Source organism: Sus scrofa, chromosome 18, assembly GCF_054392235.1.
Source record: "Sus scrofa isolate SSC_HxYL_T2T_F1_AM1 chromosome 18, Sscrofa_HxYL_maternal_Yorkshire_Landrace_v2.0, whole genome shotgun sequence".
NCBI lineage: Eukaryota > Metazoa > Chordata > Mammalia > Artiodactyla > Suidae > Sus > Sus scrofa.
The window spans coordinates 47,595,937-47,611,689 of record NC_139400.1 but is presented as its reverse complement, the minus strand read 5'-3'; the positions used below and the strand labels follow the sequence as shown (position 1 = coordinate 47,611,689).

The following is a 15,753-nucleotide window of genomic DNA, read 5'->3' as shown; positions in this document are numbered from 1 at the left end:
AATATTTTTGTTTTGGAGGGATACATGCCCAGGAGTGGAACTACTGAATCATATGGTAATTCTATTTGCAGTTTTAGAGGAAGCTCCACTGTTTTCCATAATGGTTGCACCAATTGTACATTCCCATTAGCAGTGTACAAGGATTCCCTTTTCTCTACATCCTCACAAATATTTGTTATTTTAGACTTTTTGATGGTTGCCATTCTGACCGGTGTGAGGTAATATCTCACTGTGGTTTTTATCTGCATTTCTCTAATAGCGTCAAGTATCTTTTTATGGTCCTGTTAACCATCTGTCTGTCTTCTTTGGAAAATGTCTATTCAGGTCTTCTGTCAATTTTAAAAAAAAATTATATCGAGTTATATGAGTTGTTTATATATTTTTGAATGTTAACCTCTTATAAGTCATAGTATTTCCAAATGTTTTCTCCCATTCGGTAGGCTGTTTCATTTTGTGGGTGGTTTCCTCTGCTTTGCAAAAAGTTTTATTAGGATGTATTTACTTTTGCTTTTATTTCTTTTGCCTTAGGAAATAGATAAAAAAAAAATACTGCTACAACTTATATCAAAGAGTGTTCTGTCTACGTTCTCTTCTACGAGTTTTATGGTTTCGGGTCTTACATTTAGGTCTTTAATCCATTTGGAGCTTATTTTTGTTTATGGTGTGAGGACTAAAACACTTTTTCATTTAAATAATAAACCTATAGACTATAGCTTGAGAAACAGTGCAATTCACCAAAAATTTTCAGTTTTCATATAATAAATGCCACTTTTATAGTCTTACTATTCTTAAACTACAAATGGATTTATTAGAAGAAAGAACCTAACCATTTCAGTGCGAAAAGTCATCTCTCGTTCCAAAGATGAAAGGTGAGAAAAATGACGATCGTTTTCAAAAAGCGTTATTAAATGTATCCTAGAAAAAAAATGACATGTTTCAAAAATAGTAATAACTGTTATAAACAAAGTATGAAAATCATAAAAAGAATAAATTTTATAATAAATACTGAGACAGCTTTATAATTTAATAATTTGTATATTTTTAGACATTTATAATCTAGCATTAGCAAATAGCTGAAATTCCTTAACTCCTTGGGTCCTAATCTTAACTTTCTATCTAAAACTCTGCAGCTCTGTCCACCCCTCCTCCCACTCCACACCTCTAAACCACAGCAGAGCCATGTTTTTGTTTGTTAAGTTTCACAAGTGATTCTAATGTACCAGGTTTGGGAAATTCTTATAACTGTTGAAAAGCTTTGGAATATAATTATAAATAAAATTATTTTATATTAAAGCAAATTTTAAATACGTATAATACTACATAAAGTGCCAAAGAACACAAGACTGTACTTAAAGAGATTAGAACAACTCAAAAAAACTCAGCTGTAGGCACTGAAAAAGGAGCACATGTGACAGGTAACATTAGCTATAGTTACCAATTATGCTAAATCTTAACTGACATAGTAGATGATTTCCAAAGAAGTAGAAAATAAATCAAAATTCCATATACGAACCCTGTCTTCCACTCATGTTTATTTACATGTAGGAATTATAACAGGGTACAAAAGCTGTAGGAAATATTTCTTACTACCACAGCCTTAGTTCTAACATTGAAATCTCCCTGCAGAGTAATGGTCAGAACAGCACTATCCCAACAGGACGTGGGGCAGATCCCATTCTTTCCAAGAGTAGAAATCCTTGAGCTCAGGTAGAAATGAAGATATGTCAGAAGAAAATTATTATTATCTCACACATAGTTTTTACAAATAGATCACTCAAGTAAAATAACGTGCATGTGTACACGCACTCAAAGGCTCATATAATTCTGTATTGCCATTACAGGGTGTAGTGTTCATATTCATTTCTACCTGGTTCCCAATTGAGAGATATTACTAAAACTTTATCTTTGAGTTTATGTCACCAATGACACTCAATTACTATATAATAAGGAAGATTTAATATGAAATAAACATGAAAAGTGCACTATAAAAGCTAAATGTTTAAGAAATATAACGGTGGGAGTTCCCACCGTGGCGCAGTGGTTAACGAATCTGACTAGGAACCATGAGGTTGCAGGTTCGGTCCCTGCCCTTGCTCAGTGGGTTAACGATCCGGCGTTGCCGTGAGCTGTGGTGTAGGTTGCAGATGCGGCTCGGATCCTGCGTTGCTGTGGCTCTGGCGTAGGCCGGTGGCTACAGCTCCGATTGGACCCCTAGCCTGGGAACCTCCATATGCCGTGGGAGCGGCCCAAGAAACAGCAAAAAGACAAAAAAAAAAAAAAAAAAAAAAAAAAGAAAAGAAATATAACGGTGAACCCTTTGTTAAAGCAAAAATATTTTAATTCATAGATTACTATTCCCCTAATGCATCCATTTATCAATGCGGCTTCACATATGAGTTTTTAAAAAAGCTATGTGTTATATCTATATATGTATACACGTAAACAGTGCACATACAGATGTTCTACATACATAGCAAGTGGTTACTGTTTTCTTAATACAAAATAACAATGGCAATTTTTAATCTGAATGTTTTTATTTCAAACTGAAACTAATCTTACCAGTGCAAAAATGACACAAAGGCAGCTGGAAAAAGAAAAAAGAAAAAAGGCATCAAAAGCTGTTTTGCTGTAACATATCTTTAAAACAATTACTCTATGGTTTTTAAAAAACATATCACAATGTTGAATGTTCCCAGTCATACTTCTCAAGCTCTTTTTTCCATACTCTTACCATTCGGAACTCATTCCTACTACTCTTCAATATTTCTCATATTTACTTGTTTTATATCATGATCAGCAAACTATGGCCCATAGTCTGTTTTCATATTGTCTGCAAGCTAAAAATGGTTACATTTTGTAAGAGTTGTAAAAATAAGGAAGAAGAAGAATGGATAACAAAGAATGCATGTGGCCTGTGAAGCTTAAAATATTTACTATCTGGGTCTTCCTAGAAGAAAAATATATACTCATTACGTATGTTAACTTTGTATCTATTATGTGCAGAAATATACTCTGAACTACTTTAAAATTAAAACTATACCTTCCCTCTCAACTTGAAACAGATGTCCCTCTTATAAAGTTTCATTGACTATAAGATACACAGTGTCTTATTCAATTATATTCATATCCTCTTTTTTTATTCTTTAGACAATTATATATACAGGCAAACACTCTTAGAAATGATATTTAAGGAAAAGATCAAATATCCTACTACATCCATTTAACTTTCCCCAAATCTTCAAAATATGCTTGTGGTTCTCACGTCTTCCTCTTACCCCACACTCCACACCTGACAAAAGAGTAAGATGTAATGATGTCAATACTGGGAATGCAAGGCAGTGCCTATCACAGCTCCTTCCAAAGCTGTGATTAAAAAGCCTGTCCTCTGGGCCCTTGCATCCTGTCTCAGAGTGGTCAATCTCAACTCTGAACATGACCCAAACCTTATACTTTACTGAAACAGGGATCATTTGATGCAAGCACTTTCGACTTCTCTTATACCCACTTCAACATTTCTCTACACAGCAATCCTTGCTTTTCTATTCTCTACCATCTGATAAGAAGCAGCATCTCTTCTCTTTTCTACAGTTAGTTTCTCAAATTTGTGTCTTTCTTTCCATCCTTCCCGATTATTCTGACTGCTCTATCAACCAACTATCTCTTGTCTTGGAACCTCAGTCTCACCCTTTTCCCTGTTCCCTTCAGCCTTTAATTCTCCTAGGCCTTAAAACACTTCACTTGATGTAGTAGCCCTTCAAATGATGAAATTCCCTGTCCTCTGTCATTATATAAGATTCTTTTTCTTTTTTTTTCTTTTTTTTTCTTTTTTTTTTTGTTTCTTTCTATGGCTGCACCTGCGACATATAACAGTTCCCAGGCTAAGGGTTGAATCAGAGCTGCAGCTGCCAGCCTATACCACAGCCACAGCAACGCGGGATCCAAGCCACACCTGCAACCTATGCCACAGTTTGTGGCAACACTGGATCTTTAATCCACTGAGCGAGGCCGGGGATAGAACCTGCATCCTCATGGATAATAGTCGGGTTCTTAACCTGCTGAGCCACAATGGGAACTCCTATGACAAGATTCTTATCCAATTTCTTTCTTCTAAGTTCCTATGACTCTTGTAAATGACCAATGACCTTTCAAGTTATCAACATCAATGGCTTCTTTCAATTCTCATGTTTTCAATCTCTCTGTAGCATTAGATGAGATTCTTAGGATTTCTTCCTGTCATCTTCCATCATATCAACTCTCCCAGTTCTATTTTTCTGACTATTTTGTTTTACATGCTTATCTATCTGGCTTTTCCTTTTTATCTCACTCCTTAAAACTAAATATAAAGGATTTTTCCAAATATCTTTACTTTTCCCTCTTTTCTCTCTTGGAAATCTAACTCCATCTTAATGTTTCAACATACTTCTACATGGATAAATCCCAAATCTATAATCTCCACGCCTGAACTAATCTTCATGGTCTCTCTCCTTCTTGCCACTTTCTTTTCCTCTTCTGCCTCACTGCCTACTCGGTCCTCTCAATATATTTTTATCAACTCTCACCTCTGTCCTCTCTTCTCCATCCCTATCCTCACTACCCTCATTCAAACCACTAGTGCCTTGATTCTAGCATTCAATTATTTTTTTGCTTCTCTTCTCAGTCCATTTTACATACTGCTGTCAAATTAATCTCTCAGAAGCATACTTTCTGATCATGTCACTCTACTTAAAAATCATCAACACTAGCATTGTGAATATACCAAATGTCACAAAACTGTTCACTTTAAAAATGGTTAATTCTATGTTATGTGCATTTCACCTCACTAAAAGATTATTTTCTGGAGTTCCCATGGTGGTCCAGCGGTAACAAACCTGACTAGAATCCATGAGGACTCGGGTTCAATCCCTGGCCTCGCTCAGTAGGTTAAAGATCTGGTGTTGCTGTGACCTGTGCTGTAGGTCAAAGATGAGGCTCGGATCTGGTGTTGCTCTGGCTCTAGTGTAGGCTGGCAGCTACACTTCAATTTGATCCCTAGCCTGGGAACTTCCCTATGCTGCAGGTATGGCCCTAAAAAGACAAAAAAAAAAAAAAAAAAAAAAAAAAAAAATCCTAAAGAAAAGAATCAATCAGTGCCTTCCTACAGAATGAAAAATTCAAATGCCTCAAATTTAGACTTGAATTAGACTTTCCGTGACAGGTCCCAACCAACTTTTGGCCTTCCAACTTCCTCTTCTCTTTGAACCTTTTGTACCTTTACTTTCAACCTTACTTTGTTTTCATATTTTTTATTTCCATGATGCTGCTTGTGCTGTTCTGTTAGCCTCTAATACTTGTTGTTCTCTACGTCTCACATTCAAATAGTAGCCTTTTTGTCACGATTTAAATCACCTTTTCCTAAAAACCTTCCCTGATCTCATTTCCCACTTCCCATCCTAAAGTATTAAAGTCCGCTCTTTTGAACTCTCATGGCACTTAATGCACTCAGTTTATCATTTCACCCCACATTCACTGAGGGCCTTCAATGTGCCAGTCATGGGTGCACCTTGTGTTCGGGCAAGACACCTCAGTTCTCCAGACACTCTTGATTATGGATGTGGAACATTTTTGTTGCCATAATTAGACATCTGACAAGATCTAAATATGAACCTCCCACCTATTATTTCTCAAGCATTTTTAACACATCCTAAATGTGGGGATTCATTCTGCTTTAAAATCAGGAGTCAACTTAAGATGGAAAAGAAATCACAACTTACATTAGGAGACATTTATCTATATCAGCAGTCTGATCAAGGCTCAAAATTGATTTTAATGAAACAGCAACAGTTAAGTTACCTGTTCAGCTATAGAAAATGAAAAATGAAAATAAAAATATTTTAAATGTTTAAATAAGCAAATTCCTCAAATTTAGGCATCAAAGTTCCTCAGCAAGATGAAAGTAAATGGATACCAACATGGGGAAATATATTGCCTAATTCAAACCTATTATCGCTATTAAAATTTCTCAACTAAGTGAAAGAACACTTTATTTTGCTTTTTCAAGATACAGGAAAAATATAATGTCTGACCGCTCCCCCATAAATGGCTACCTTGATTATGAAGAGATTTTGTTGGTGACTGTTGAAGTGATCAGTATGCCTGAAAACCCTGGAAAAATGTTTTAAAATAAGAACTAAGGAGATTGGGAATACTTGTCAGCGATTTTCCAGAGATTGGACTTTGCCATTATTGCTCACTTGTTATACTGATCTTCAGGACTCACCAAAACCACTTCCTAGTACAACAACTATGGGAAACAGTATGGAGGTACCCTAGAAAACTAAATATAGAAATACCATATGACCCAGCAATCCCACTCTTGGGCACATATCCAGACAAAACTTTCCTTGAAAAAGACACATTCATCCCTATGTTCATTGCAGCACTATTCGCAATAGCCAAGACATGGAATCAACCCAAATGTCCACTGACAGATGATTGGATTAGGAAGATGTGGTGTATACATTCACAATGGAATACTACTCAGCCATCAAAAAGAATGAAATATTGTCATTTGCAGCAACATGGATGGAACTAGAGACTCTCATCCTGAGTGAAATAAGTCAGAAAGAGAAAGACAAATACCATATGATATCACTTATATCTGGAATCTAATATAAGGCACAAATGAACCTTTCCACAGAAAAGAAACTCATGGACTTGGAGAATAGACTTGTGGTTGCCAAGGGGAAGAGGGAGGGGCCAGGATGGATTGGGAATTTGGGGTTAACAAATGCAGACTATTGCCTTTGGAATGGATCAGCAATGAGATCCTGCTGCATAGCACTGGGAACTGCATCTAGTCACTAATGACAGAGCATGATGGTGTGATAAAAAGAATGTGTATATGTATGTGTGACTGGGTCACCTTGCTGTATAGTAGAAAATTGACAGAACGGTGTAAACCAGCTATGATAGAAAAAATAAAAATCATTTAAAAACAAACAAACAAAAACAACAACAAAAAAAACCCCAAAACCACTTCCAACCCGAGGCTCAGAGGGCCTGCGGGTCCCTGGGAAGAGTGCCGAAGCTGCGCTGGGGAGCATCCGCACAGAGCCCGCCCGGCTGACCAAGGGCTCTCGCCTTCGGCTGCCCTCACCTATGCCAAAGGTGATCCTGCCCGTGAACGGACGTCTCTGTAACAGGTGCACCTTGTCGCGGAGCTGCTCCACAAAAGCGCTGAGGAACTGAAAGCGACCGAGAAGAACGGTCTTTGTAACCATCTCCAGTTTCATGCAATTCTGCGCATTCCGCGCGTTCAGGTTTCGGGTCCTCCGTGGCGAGTACCCCCGGGCGCCCCCTGGCAGGATACCCCGGCCTGCGGACAAAAGCAGCTCAGGCTCTTTCATCTCCTCCTTCGGCTCCTCCTCGAACTCCGGTTCCCCGGCTCCGGTGGCCCGGCGCCGCCGCCTAGACTGCGTGGAGCGGGGAGAGTGCAACGGCTGTGAAGCCGCTTCTTTGAGCTTATTCCTCGTTTGCCCGACCATTTTCTCATAGTCCCTGTTCGGATGGAGCTGGGACTCTCCCTGGCGCGGGCCCAGCCGAGTAGGGCAAGGTCCGCACGGCCCGGGCCCAGCTCCTAGCTTCAACGACTCGTCCCCACCACCGTTGCCCACCGCCGGGTTGTCAAGGCGACCGCGAAACCGGGAGGGAGGGGGGAACGTGAGGCCCAGGCTGCTCTGCGTCGGTCGCGCGTGCACCGCCCACGTGCGCAGCCGCACGTGCCCAGGCTCGCGGTGCGGCCCGACGGGCGTCCTCTCACGTGCGCCGCCCACGTCCATCCTCTCACGTGCGACGCCCACAGGCGCAGCCCCACGCCGCAGGGCCGTCAGGTCTGAGGAACTTTTTTCTGTTTACTTTTTCCAGTTTAGGCTTAGCTTTATTATTATTTTTTTTTTTACCGAAAGATTTCTAGAGGTTATTAAAGGGAAAGGAGATCTTAACTGAAAGAAATAACCCTAGGGAGAGAGCTAGCGAAGGAAGTGAGCGCCTTGAGATGCGCCTGCACCTGAGGAGCGTCTCTGCGGGCCTTGGGCGTTCAGAATCCGCCTTTGACGCTGAGGTGATGGCCCGAGGCTGCACGCAGCAGTTGGCAGAGCCCGGTGAGTCTAACCCCAGAGCCTCAGGTTGACCCGAGGTCGGTGATGTCCCGTTGAGCACAGTGCTTACTCGTCCATTTTTGAAGGAAAATTAAGTGTCCCAAACACGGTTGCTCAGAATTCCTCAGCGACTGAGCGGGGAGTTGTGCCCCGGACCTTTCGAACGAGGAACCACCCAGGACCACAGGAGAGGGGAGCTCCTAGCCCCACAGTCACTGCACAGACATACATGATGCCACAGCTGCTGGCGAAGGTGGACAGGGGCCCCCGGCATTTTTCTTGTCCTCTGCTCCAGGCCATGGCGCAGGAGCCCACACTTCATGTGCTATCTGCTGTTCGATGGCTGGAACTCCCTAAGCCCTTTCTCCCCTGGCTGAGCTGAGGCTCTCCGATCAGGCTCACTTTCCCGATGCCCCCACTCCGAAATGCTCATGACTGCCATTAGCCCGCAGACAAAACGTAAACTCTCTGGCTTGCTGATCCATACCTTCAATAATCTGCCCCAGATTGCCTTTTCAACTTTGTTGTTCCAGGCCCCCAGACACAGATCTTCCTTTCCAGTCACTCCTAGCAAGGTCCGCTGTGAGGCTCCATAGCCAATACTTTACTCGTGCAGAAAACTCACAGGTGGCTTTTTCGTTCATTTCTCCCCGCCCATCTCAGTCCTGTCACCTTCCAATGCCCAGCCGGTTTCTCCAGCCCACATTGATTTCCCTACTCTCAAGGTCTAAAGCAGTTACTGACAGGATTATTCATCCTCTCACTTATTTAAATTCAGTAAGTGCTGTTATCAATTTGGTGGTTTTTTAAGGAGCATTTCTTTGTGTTTGGTGCTTAAAATGTTTTCCCATGTAACTCGTACAGTAACTTTGAATTCGGAAACCGCAGATCAAGGATGTAGTGACTTACTGGTTTTAACAGTTAATAAATCGTTCATATATGAGTTTAAAATACAAGGTATTTATGGGTGATTGATAAAGAATATATTATTGAATAAATATGCAAACTCAAAAAATTCCTTATGTTTTATGAGTATTTTAATATATTATTGGAACAGCAAATGGAGTGCTATAATTATGTTATCCTTTAATAAAAGGGGATTATAAATTATATTAGACTCATAAAATGAATTGGATTGGCACATTTTTGTCTGTAGTAGAACATCTAGTTCTTAATTTTTCTTAATCTTTTACTTTCCTTCATTATTGTTGGTATATTTACATTTGTCTACTACTTCTGGTATCAATTTGGGAAATTTAAATTTTCCAATAGACACTTCAAGTCAGCTGAATTCTGCACCTTAGTTTTAGCTGAAATTAATATAACCATCTGAGGTTTTGCTAAAAATCAGTGTTTTCCCAGTTAATCTGTTTATCCTTCAACTCTGTGATTTTTAATAGATGTGTTCATTTTAAGCTATATCTTATTGAGTATTTTAAAAGGTTATCTCAGGGTCCTTGTTAATACATTATTCATTTAAATGATTTGTAAGTTTAATGTCTTTGTTCTCCGTTAGGGGTGGGTATTTTTGTAGGAAGTAGAGTGGCTACTACTGGAATGTTGGTCAGATGTCATTTTCAGAACTGAACTTTCTGATTTTGATTTTACTGTCTACAATCTGTTTGCCAACCTGTCTCCCTTTTTGGTGAATTAGTTTGTTCCTTGGAGTTCCCGGTTGTCTTTTGGATCATGCCATGTCCTAAAAGAATAAAGCATATTCTTACCTTTGGTCTAGCCCTTGAAAGTACAAATCTGGTTGTTTTTTTCATTTAAAAAATAATTTTTATAATGTTCATTGTACTGTTATTTATATAAGTGAAAATTAGAAATAACCTCCATGTCAGACAATAAGTTACAGAACACTGGTTAATGGTGAATCATTCCTAAATCGACTAAAGTCACTTTGAATAATTTTTTTAACAATATGGAAAAATACTCATGATGTAATATTAAATGTAAAAGAAGCAGGGTAGATATGATTCAGATGTAAACACATAGAGTTAACTACATTCCACGCTCCATTCTAAATTTTTGCAGAGGACTTGTATATAGAAGATTAGCAATGTGTGACTTTTAGCTAGTAACTTAGCCACTTTAATATTTATCCCCTTATCTGAAAAATGCTGAAGCACCTAAAATATAGTAAATCATCCAAAAGAGTACATGCTTAATTAAAAAATGGCTACTGTATCCTCCTGCTCTTAGAGTGACCATATTCAGAGTATACTGATGACATTACTTCCAATTAATATTTTGCTCATCTGGATTTTTGTCATTAACTTATATGTTTGTTCTATTATTAAAGAGTAATATGAGTTCTAGTTTCACTAGTTAACTAAGAAAACTCAGAGACAGTTGCCTAAAGAGTTACACTTTCTCTCAGTAAGGAGAGAATAGATTGTGTATATGTGGGAGAAGACATGGCACTTAGTTTTACTCAGTTGAATAGAATCATGACATGTCATCATCTTTTATAACTTATATAACAGTATTCACTTATTTTGAGCTAGTTATTTTGAAGTTATTTCAGTCATATTTTAGCTTCATGCCTATTAATGACAAATGGTATACCTGATACTTATTTTATGGTGAACTGACAGTTAAAATAGTGCATTATAATTTGATATAATGCAGTATATTCTTGAATTATCTTTTCCTCTTTGAAATGATAATAACTTATAATTTACAGGTTATTTCTCTTACATAGAGATTTTCCAGTCATCTATATCTAAAACTTGTCTTTACTTTCTTTTAATGAGTAGCATTGAGAACTATGTCTAGATATTCATATTGCAACAGAACAAAGGGTGGGGGAAAAAATGTATACATGTAAGAATAACTTGATCCCGGTGCTGTAAGGGGAGGGGGAAACAATTTTACCCTAAAATGCAATGAAACTATCTCACCAGCAGATGGCAGTAATGACTTGTAAATCAGAATTTTAAAAATTAGTTTTTAAGTTCACTTTCAAAAAGATCACTGTTGTAATAAATCAGTTAACTAAATATGAAATGTAGGAAACTCAAAAATGTGATTTTCCATAAAAATAATTACACTGCATATTTCGTATATTAAAATAATTAAGATATTCATCATGGCCAATGTTTGCTTTTCCAAAAAATAACTTTATTCTCATTGATTCAAATACCTTTTAATCAAATTTAAATGTTTTAATTTTGCACAAATACACAGATATAAATTTAAGTGGATAGCTGAATTATATCTATATCTAGCCTGGATAGATGGATCAGGAAAGATAGAGGAAATTCAGTGAAAATCATTTTGAACATGTTAAATTTTCCACTTATAAGTTGATAATTTAAATTACTAATTTCACTTTAATTGATAATCTGCATAGAAGATTGGATTTTATTTGTGCTCTTTCACAGTTTCTCATACATTAAACTACTTTTTTTCCCTTTTATAGTATAAGGAGTTGGAATTGGCATCAATGTGTTTATCTCTAGTCTGTTGTATTAGTTAGTCCCAAAGATGGTAACAAAAGTCTTATCTCATACTTATGCTATCTATAATTGATCCACATATCCAAGATTTTTCAGAGCTTTTTAATGAAGTAATTTTATTTATTTCAATTAAGAAGTTTTAAAAAGATGAACCAGAAGTTCCCATCGTGGTGCAGTGGTTAACGAATCCGACTAGGAATCATGAGGTTGCGGGTTTGATCCCTGGCCTTGCTCAGTGGGTTAAGGATCTGGCATTGCCGTGAGCTGTGGTGTAGATTGCAGACTCGGCTCTGATCTGGCGTTGCTGTGGCCCTGGTGTAGGCCGGTGGCTATAGCTCCGATTAGATCCCTAGCCTGGGAACTCCATATGCCGCAGGCGGGGCCCTAGAAAAGACAAAAAAAAAAAAAAGAGATGAACCAAATGGATTAATTTTTTGAACTTTTGTAAGACTTCCTATAAATTAACAAAGATGAAAAAAAAATCTGTTTATTCATGCATTTTTATTTTTGTCTCAAAAATAGGATAACCATAGATATAGGCTTTTTGGTGGCTGTTTACTTTCTAATTGGTCTGTTTTATATGTTAAAAGATCCTTTCAAATTCTTCTTCAGTAAGTTGTTTCAACTAAAAGAAATGTCTTTGCATTTGTGTATTTTATAAAATGCTTCAGTGTAAAACCATTACATATATTTGGTTGAATCATTTTTAAATAGTGCATTTGCTCCTATTGAATTACTTTATAGAGCCTATTTAAATTCCACTTGGGTGTAGGTGCTTTTTCATACAAGAAAATGGAAAGTCACCAAGTTGCAGTGAAGCATACAGCCTGAATGTAAATTCATCTGTATGTGATGCTTTGCATAATGCCTTTTTTATCCACAGAAGAAAAAGTATCTGTAGTTAGTTGGAATTACTAGGAGTTCTAGTCTACTTTTGGTATCTATGATGATCCAGTTCTCCTTTTAAAAATTGGAGCTCTCTCAGCCACCATATTAATTTAGTTCCCCAGACCTATATAAGATGAAATGATGTGCCTTTAACTTGAATAGCCTTATATAGGCATGTTTCATTCAAAGGAAGGGAGGTAATCCATTAATTGGGAGAATTCCTTTACCTCCCTGCTACATTGGTGCACTGCCCAGTTGCATAATTTAGCACACTGATTGGAGCAGAAGGGTACTCAGTAATTTTTTTTTTTTTGTCTTTTTGACATTTCCTGGGCCGCTCCCATGGCATAATTTTTAAAGGGCTTACGAATATATACACAACCAAATACATGTACACCATAACCCAAAATCATTTTTCCGTGAACCCAATGATGATAGTTCCATGTACAAACTCCAATGTAATGAGATTTTTAAAAATTTACTGCCAAATTAACTAATACAAGGATTACTACATTCAATATAAATAAGCAAAAGTCTTAGGATATATTAAAGAATGAACTATTGCATACGTACAGGTAGGTTAAATGCAAAATATAGCAAAACCAGAAATGATACATAAGGCACCTGTTTGCTCTTTTAGATTTAACTTTGATCATGACACAGTGATCAAGAAATACTACAGCAGGAGTTCCTATAGTGGCTCAGTGGTTATTGAATCTGACTAGCAACCATGTGAATCCCTGGCCTTGCTCCGGGGGTTAAGGATCTGGCGTTGCGGTGAGCTGTGGTGTAGGTCGCAGACATGGCTCGGATCTGGCATTGCTGTGGCTCTGGGGTAGGCCGACGGCTATAGCTCCAATTAGACCCCTAGCCTGGGAACCTCCATATGCCGCAGGTGCAGCCCCGGAAGAGACAAAAAGACCAAAAAAGAAAAAAAGAAAGAAAGCAAAAAGAAAGACAGACAGACTACAGCAGGGTATGAGTCAGTATGTTTTTGGCAATTTACTTCTTTAGCTCTAATTTCCTCAACTGTGAAATAAAGACTTCGGACTACGTGGCCCTTTTAAGGTCTTTTAAACTTATTTGATTCTAGTTGGTATTTGAGCATATACTCAGGTAGCTGGAAAAATGCACCTATTGAGTCATGCAGTTCCCTGAACTAAACTCCCTTCTTAATAGTGCTTCACTTCTCTCCTCATCTGTCTCCAGCTATGTATTCTTTTTTTTTTTTTTTTTTTTTTGTCTTTTTTGTTGTTGCTGCTATTTCTTGGGCCGCTCCCGCGGCATATGGAGGTTCCCAGGCTAGGGGTTGAATCAGAGCTGTAGCCACCGGCCTACGCCAGAGACACAGCAATGCGGGATCCGAGCCGCATCTGCGACCTACACCATAGCTCACGGCAATGCCGGATCGTTAACCCACTGAGCAAGGGCAGGGACCGAACCTGCAACCTCATGGTTCCTAGTCGGATTCGTTAACCACTGCGCCACAGACGGGAACTCCAGCAGCTATGTATTCTGATTCCACCCTGTTGATCTTACTCTCTGTAGTCTACTCCACAATTTGACCTCCATCCTGTCCTTCAGTTGCTATACCTTTCACTGCCAACTCAGAGGAACTGAGCCTATCTGTCACTACCTAATCAGCCCAGCCCCAACCTGGTTTCCACCTTATTCCTGATCTCATTCTTAAGGTTCTTCCCTGATTCTACTTGCTGTCCAGTCTCTTAAGTACAGTGGGGCTTCATTGTTTCTATTCTCTGTTTACTTCTATCCTTTAGCAGCCTAAATGTCCACTAGAGCATAAAGGGAAGGGGAAGCCTCCCCTAGATAAGTAACATGTTTATGTGAAGACAACTAGGCTCTAGCTTTGGGCAGCAGACCCCTGCTTTCACAGAGGTAGTGACCTATCCTTAAAAAGTAAAATTCCTTTTTGTCTTTGCTACAATCTGAGACTCTTCTTGAGACACTCTCTTACCAGTGACGATCAATCTAAAATTCATTAGGAGAGAAAGTGTTGAGCTGTGATTTTATGTTTCTTAATTAAGGTTGTATATCTGGATTCAGTGAAGGCATTGTAGACCTTAAATATGTTTTCTTAAAATCTAGAAATGTTTGTTATAGGGCTCAGCACAGTGTCTCAGTTATGAGTACAGATAGGATTTGAATCCTGGCTATCTCATACACTGTAGTTCTCTGAACATTTAATTTCTCTAAGCCTCAATTTTCTCATACCTCAGGTGGAAATAATAAGAGCACCTACCTCATAGAGTTGCTGCAAAGATTAAGTAAGATAGTGTTTAGTAAATGTTTTGTAAAAGGTAGCAAGATGGACAAGGGATTATTTATGTCCTTTTTTTCTTTTTCAAGGAGTCCAAAGAACCAGGTATGATTCTTCCTGGGGGAAAAAGGGAGGGGATAAAAATAAACCAGTTCAAATTGAGAGGCTAAAATGATACAATGCTATCTAATAGGCAGTGTTATCTTCTCTTTACAGATAAAAAAGAACTTTGAGTCAGGGAGAAGATTCTAGACTGCTCACTCTTAACTCACACATACTCAAGATTTACTTCCCTGGGACTCCTCAAAGTTGACAAGTTGGGCCCTAAAAAATGGAAAATAAAATATTTTCTGGATAGCTTTTTTATGTTTTAAAGTAACGGCTTTAGTGAGATATAATTCACATACCATAAAATATATTCTTTTAAATGTAGGATTTAGTGACGTTAGTATATTCAAGTGTTGTGGAACCATCGCCACTATCTAATTCCACATTTTCACTACCCCCCAAAGAAAGCCAGTACCCGTTAGCAGTCACTCCTATCCCTCCTTCTCTCCAGCCCCTTATAATCTGCTTTCTGTCTCTCTGAATATCCCTCTGCTGGACATTTCATTTTTTTTTTCCTAAAAACAAGTTTTATTTAAATAAGAGTTTAAATACATTACATAACATTAAAACTGAAGGGGGAAAAAAAACACCAAAAACCAGTTTGTTACCTCACATGGCATTGGGCAGCTGTTGCTAGTAAGTTGCAAGCTCTACAGCTACATGAACTGATAGGTCGGTTTGTAACTTGTTCCCTTGTCAAAAGTTTAACTGATAGTAGGGTGGCCTCACATTCTATTTGGACATCGATTAACTAGGATATGTCTGGTCAAAAAGACTTTGGCAGCAAGCCAGATGCCCTATCCCTTCTGCTCTAAGTTCTGCCCATCTGGTCATGTTGGAGACTCCAGGGGATCTTTTCCTGATGGCCACAGGCTCCCTC

At 38.5% G+C, this 15,753-nt stretch overlaps 1 protein-coding gene and 1 long non-coding RNA gene across 5 annotated transcripts in view; one reads left to right on the top strand and one right to left on the bottom strand.

Annotated features, from left to right (window-relative positions):
- The window catches only part of DPY19L2 (dpy-19 like 2), a 71,830-nt gene extending 64,157 nt beyond the window's left edge, over nucleotides 1-7,673 (bottom strand). For all 4 annotated transcript variants that reach the window (XM_003134795.5, XM_021078556.2, XM_021078557.2 and 1 more), the window contains exons 1-3: nucleotides 7,136-7,673; nucleotides 2,560-2,584; nucleotides 828-915 (exon numbers count right to left, since the gene is read on the bottom strand). In XM_003134795.5, coding sequence (XP_003134843.3) covers nucleotides 828-915; nucleotides 2,560-2,584; nucleotides 7,136-7,523 — 501 coding nt within the window. In that variant the 5' untranslated portion in view covers nucleotides 7,524-7,673. The remainder of the gene's footprint in view (nucleotides 1-827; nucleotides 916-2,559; nucleotides 2,585-7,135) is intronic.
- A 150-nt stretch (nucleotides 7,674-7,823) lies between these two features.
- Nucleotides 7,824-15,753, top strand: part of LOC146395024 (uncharacterized) — a 295,705-nt gene continuing 287,775 nt past the window's right edge. Inside the window, exon 1 of the long non-coding RNA XR_014834263.1 lies at nucleotides 7,824-8,138. This is a non-coding gene — a long non-coding RNA (uncharacterized LOC146395024). The remainder of the gene's footprint in view (nucleotides 8,139-15,753) is intronic.